The following is a 5,420-nucleotide window of genomic DNA, read 5'->3' on the forward strand; positions in this document are numbered from 1 at the left end:
TTCAGGTAAAGAGGAAAGCCTGAGCTCTTCCCTTTACTGACAGGGAGCAAGGATTGCTGGAGTAACCTTGTCTGGCCCTTCTGGCATCCTCAGTCTTCATTGCTGTATCAGATCCTCCCCCCAGGGCAGAGGAGATGATATCCTTGAAGGTACTGGGTGTCACAGTGTTGACACTGAAAATCATAGGCAGCAGATAAGAGTGAACAAAGTAGGGAGCTGCTGTGAATACCGGCTTCCTCCCTTCACTGTGAGCAGTAGGGACCCAAGGGACTGGGTGTGTTGGGACCTGGGACTCTGTCACAGCTGAGCTCTTTTGCAGCCTGAGCCTTTAATCAATCTGTGTGAAACATCTGAGCTTTTGCTCATCCTGAACAGCTTCAGTGGGGAGGTGACTGCCCAGATGCCTGCCACCAGAAGTGGCCTTGTGGGGAGGGATCCAGCAGCAGGGAAAGCAGCCTGGAAAGCAGAAGGTTTCTTCTTTCATTTCTTCTGCCTATCTAACCTCTGCTCTGCTTGTGCTCCCAGATCATTGCAGAAGCTGCCAACGGCCCCACTACACCAGCAGCACATGAGATATTCCTGCAAAGAAACATCCTGGTCATCCCGGTATGTCCATCCCCATACACACAGGGAGACGACGGGCTCGTGGCTATTAGGGGCACCCTGTGTTGTCAGCTGAACCAGTGTGGATCTGGCTGGGCTCTGCCAGGCTCTGGGATCAGGCAGCATTGGTGGTGCCGTCTCAATCAGCCTGTTCTCTGCCTTTCCTCCAGCTCCTGAGCGCATCACAGATGCTGGTTTCCCTTCTGAACCCTCCTGATTCTTGGCTGCAGCAGCAACAGGCCACAGGGCTCATGACCAGCAGCTGCTGATGGGCCAACATCAAACTGTGCCACATCACACCCCTTCAGGGCATTTGATGTCTCTGCTCAGAGGCAGTGCAGAGCCACCATGGCTCTAGGATTCAGCCATCCCAGTAACCTCAGGACTGTCTCTGAAGGCAGAGCTCAAGGGGAGGGACCCAAGACAGAGGAGGAGACATCCCCAGATGCGCCATGGGTCTTGGGGTTACCCTAAGCAGCAAATCTGAAGCATCTACTGCCCTTGGCAGGATGTGTACGTGAATGCTGGTGGTGTGACCGTGTCCTTCTTCGAGTGGCTGAAGAACCTGAACCACGTTAGCTACGGCCGCCTCAGCTTCAAGTATGAGTGGGAATCTAGCTACCACCTCCTGCAGTCAGTGCAGCACAGCCTGGAGCAGTGGTTTGGCAAGGCCAGAGGAGAGATCCCCATCATCCCATCCCCAGAGTTCCAGGCCCGTGTGACTGTAAGTGTCTACAACCATGGAGAGTTGTCCTGGCTCACTTATTTCACATTCCCGGACACTCCTGTCTGCCATCCCAGTACTGAAAACTGAGCTTGTGGCACACAGGCCCCCCCCATGCTATCATCCCACTAGTGGAGGGGATGGAGTGGAGATGCTGTGTGTGGTGGTACAGCCCTACCATCTGAGGATGCTGCTGGGTGCTGCAGGGAGTCCGTTAGGAGCCAAGCCATGTGCTGGAGCCAGCTACAGAGGTGGCAAGCCAAACTGAGACCACCTGTGGTGGTCCTGCACCGAGCAGAGGGGCTGTGTTTTATGAATGGGGTTGGGGGGCGCAACCTCTAGCCTCTCCCACAAAGGATCCCCCTGTTCTCCCCCTCAGGGTGCCTCAGAGAAGGACATCGTGTATTCGGGACTGGCCTACACCATGGAGCAGTCAGCCAAGGTACCTCCACGGGCTCCTGGCCTTGCCCATCCCCGCTGTCAGAGGCTCTGTGCTGTATTTGAGGGGTGCGCACCCGCAGCACCCCATCACCACTCCCAGTGGGTCAGCACAAGGCCCGGGTTCATCTTCTCAGTGGTGGCTGTGTCCCCACTTCGGGTAAAGCCTCATGGTCAGCAGTGTTCCTTGTTGCTGTTGGGTTCCTGTCCCTCTGTCTGTCCCCCTGAACCAGTGTTCCCCATTTCCAGGGTTGCTTAGATGAGCCAGTGGGGGCTGGGTGGTGCTGGAACTGCTGGGTGGGGGGGTCTCATGCCACCCCTCATGGAAGTGGCTGCGTGCCATGCTCAGCAGCATAAGTGGTGTGCATGGAGCCCACCTGCGGGCGCACGATCTGTCCCCAGGGGAGTGCGGTGGGGCAGCAGTTGGAGAGCATCTCTGGACTTGCTCGTAGATGACTCCAGGTCTTACAGAACAGCTCGCTTGGTCATTTGGTGTGCAGGTGACCTCTTCCCCTTTGGGTGGTCCCAGGGCCTGGCCTGATGCTTGCACACATGGTGCTGCCTGCACACTTCTCTCTGGATTCTCTGCCCACCCCTCGCCCCCAGACCCTCCCAGCACTCACTGGCCTCACAGCTCTTCTCTCTCTCTCTAGCAAATTATGACCATGGCTGCAAGGTACAACCTGGGCCTGGACCAGAGAACCGCTGCCTACCTGTGTGCTCTGGAGAAGGTGTTCACCGTGTACAATGAGGCCGGCTTCACCTACTGACACAGCACTCGGCAGGGCTGCCCTGCGCGTCACTGCCAGCTGCACGGTGAGGGTCACAGTCCTGCTGCACAGGAGGTGCCCAGGACACCATGTGCTGTAGAGGGGGCACCCTGATCTCTATAAATGGTTGGTTTGAGCACATTCTCTCCCTGCTGCTTGATTCTCAGCTCTCCTGGGCAGGGGGCTGTCTTCCCCCACACTCCTTCTGCCCCAGCCCCTCTACAGCCTCCTGGGTGCTGGAGGAAGCCGTGCTGATGCTGATTTTGGTCTGCTTGCCCGTGGCTGGCAGAATTAGACAAGGGAAGGAAAAAATGCAATTAGCTCTAGGGGAGGGGACAGCCCACGGCACAGCCAGCCCCAGGAACAGCCGTCTTGGTCCATTTAATAACGCACGGTGGGCCCTGCAAGCATTGCTGCAACTGGCGCAGACACGGGGAGCAGAGCCAGGGTGAAGATTTGCAGGCATCAGCAAACCTGTTGTGTGGCCGTGCTGACTGCTGCAGCTTCACTCTTTGTCGGCAAAGCTGGCGAGCCAGCACGGGTGGGGGATTTAATCTGATATTCATGGTGGGGAGACTCAGCCCAGCCTCTCACGCTGTCCTGTGCTGCAGTCAAGGGGCTGGAGGCTGGCTGGGGACTCAGGCTGGGTTGGTGGCCCTGCCCTGGGGGAGCTGAAGGTAGCTACGGGGTGGGCACAGGACCCCCTGCTGTGGTGCACATCACCTAGTGGTGTGTGGCAGTCACCTGCCCTTGAGGTGGTCACACTGCAGCTGAGCGAGCTGCGGGTGACAGCGGTGTCCCCGGCCCCCTAAGGCGAGCAAGGTCACTTAGGAAGGTGGGGACAGCAGAGGAGACAGAGGCTCTCCTTTGCTCTGCGCGTCTAGTGCAAGATCAGGGTGTGTGTCTAGGAGGTACCTTACAAACAGCAGCACAGCCTGCTGCAGGGGGGACTGGGGGAAGCCCGCACCCAACACCCGAACCCCCTGCTAGCACAGCCGACATCTCCTGGGAGGGAACCAGCACTAGAGCACAGGACTGTGTCTAGCCTTGTCCTGCTTTGGGGTCCTCAGCCCCAAAGGCCCCCTGCATTCACCTGCAGACGCGAAGCACTGCAGCCAGCACACAGGCAGGTGGCACGGGGACACTGGCTGCGCCCCAGACCTCAGCTAGAGCGTGGCTGGGGGCCCAGGGCATGGTGACCTGCAGCAGTGAGCAGACAGGGGGGCATCTTGTCCTCACGAGTGCCCAGCCCTGCCCGCTTCCCCAGCCAGAAAGGGTCAGCTAGTCTGCGCAGCCCCTCATTCCTCTTCCCAAAACTACCCCTGCCACCAAAGTGCAGGGCCACCCCTCTCCCCAGGGAACCCACAACCAGGACCAGGGGGCTACAGACAAGAGTTGGCTTTATTCACGGACACGGGGGCAGCTGTGTCACTGGCAGCTGCCCTCGTACTGCACATCCAGCAACGGGGGCGGGGGGATATCCATGCCACGTCACAACACAGTGTCGGCACTACGGGACCTCAGGGTGGGAGGGGGTGGGGGGGCGCAGGCACCGTCACAACCCAGCAGGCTGGGGAACGGGCTTGGGCGCCGGGGGTTCACAAAGGCAAAAGACCCGTCCACCCATAGATAGAGATATATATATAAAAAAAAATAGTTCCACAATGACCAGAGCAGAACCACAGGGACACGCGTGCAAGCAAAATGTACAGCAGCCCGCGAGCAGGTAAACATGCTTTGTACAGACACAGACACGCCGGGACGCAGCCAGGGTTTATGGCGCTGGGAGGGATACAGAGCGATAAACCCGGGCTACACGCACGCACACTCGCACGCACACTAGCCCCTGCGGGCAGCGCCCACGGCTTGGGCACGGGCCGGGGCTTGGGGGCTTGGACATGGCGGGTTTTTCTCACTGCAGGACATGGTACGGAAACACGGACACAGTCCCTTGGAACGGAACTGGAGGAAGAACTTGTGAGCGAACGGGGCAGGGGTCCCCCTGCTCCTCCCCGGCACACGGGCACCGGCCGGGGCCAGGCAGGCGGGGGAGGAGAAGGGGGCTACCGGCGGTTCGTTGTGCTGCTGGTGGAAGAGGCAAGGATGGGGGTCCATTATGCCTCTGGCTCGTATTCCTGGTATTCCTCCTGTGGGATGGGGAAAGAAAGAGTCAGTGAGAGAGCTCAAGCGTGGCACGGAGCCATGTCCCCCCAGCCCCAGGCCAGCTTGCCTGCGAGGCTGCAGGGCTGCGTGCACGGGGCACCTGGGAGCAGGCAGGCTCTGGGCTTTGCTCTAGACAGCGATGGCCACCGGTGCGCTGAGCGCTGGCACCCTTTGTGCCCTCCGCAGTGCCCTGCGCCCCCCTGCCACCCCGACCTCTCACCTGCGGGGGCTCCTCGTAGTTCTCCCCCTCTGGCTCCAGCAGCAGCTCCACCAGCAGCCTCCTGGGCCACCTCCTCCGGCTGGGGATAAAGCGGGGGGTCAGTCCCACACACACAAGCCCCCCATGCAGCACCCACCCTCCCTGCCCCTGCCAGACTAGGGTGACATGGCAGAGACCAGCAACGCACCCAGGATGCTGAGGGCTCCATGTGGGGGTCCCAGTCGGGGGGTGGCTGGCAAGAGCACCCTGGGCACACACTAGCCTGCCACACTGGGAGGTGACAGGCAGGAGTCCATGGGAGCAGGGCCTATATGTGCACGTCCCTGCACTGGTCCCAGCCCCAGCCTCAGCCCCGGGCAGGTGATGGGTGGTGACACCGTGTGGGCCCCGTTGGACTCCAGGCATTGGTGGGGCTGCAGGAGCATCCTGCATCCCTGGCAGGGGAGGGCGGTGCTGGGTAACCCCTCCCCGGGGCTGGCAGAGCAGCTGGCAGGAGGGAAAG

At 60.2% G+C, this 5,420-nt stretch overlaps 2 protein-coding genes across 2 annotated transcripts in view; one reads left to right on the forward strand and one right to left on the reverse strand.

Moving 5' to 3' along the window:
- Positions 1-2,535, forward strand: part of LOC104294043 (glutamate dehydrogenase 1, mitochondrial-like) — a 9,879-nt gene extending 7,344 nt beyond the window's left edge. The window contains exons 9-12 of the mRNA XM_009893600.1: positions 526-606; positions 1,112-1,327; positions 1,707-1,769; positions 2,419-2,535. Of these exons, the coding sequence (XP_009891902.1) occupies positions 526-606; positions 1,112-1,327; positions 1,707-1,769; positions 2,419-2,535 (477 nt within the window). The remainder of the gene's footprint in view (positions 1-525; positions 607-1,111; positions 1,328-1,706; positions 1,770-2,418) is intronic.
- Positions 2,536-3,918: 1,383 nt separating this feature from the next.
- The window catches only part of SNCB (synuclein, beta), a 5,029-nt gene continuing 3,527 nt past the window's right edge, over positions 3,919-5,420 (reverse strand). Inside the window, exons 4-5 of the mRNA XM_009893612.1 lie at positions 4,919-4,997; positions 3,919-4,682 (exon numbers count right to left, since the gene is read on the reverse strand). Coding sequence (XP_009891914.1) covers positions 4,375-4,682; positions 4,919-4,997 — 387 coding nt within the window. The 3' untranslated portion in view covers positions 3,919-4,374. The remainder of the gene's footprint in view (positions 4,683-4,918; positions 4,998-5,420) is intronic.

This window comes from Charadrius vociferus, unplaced genomic scaffold (genome assembly GCF_000708025.1).
Source record: "Charadrius vociferus isolate BGI_N301 unplaced genomic scaffold, ASM70802v2 scaffold1041, whole genome shotgun sequence".
Taxonomy (NCBI): Eukaryota; Metazoa; Chordata; class Aves; order Charadriiformes; family Charadriidae; genus Charadrius; species Charadrius vociferus.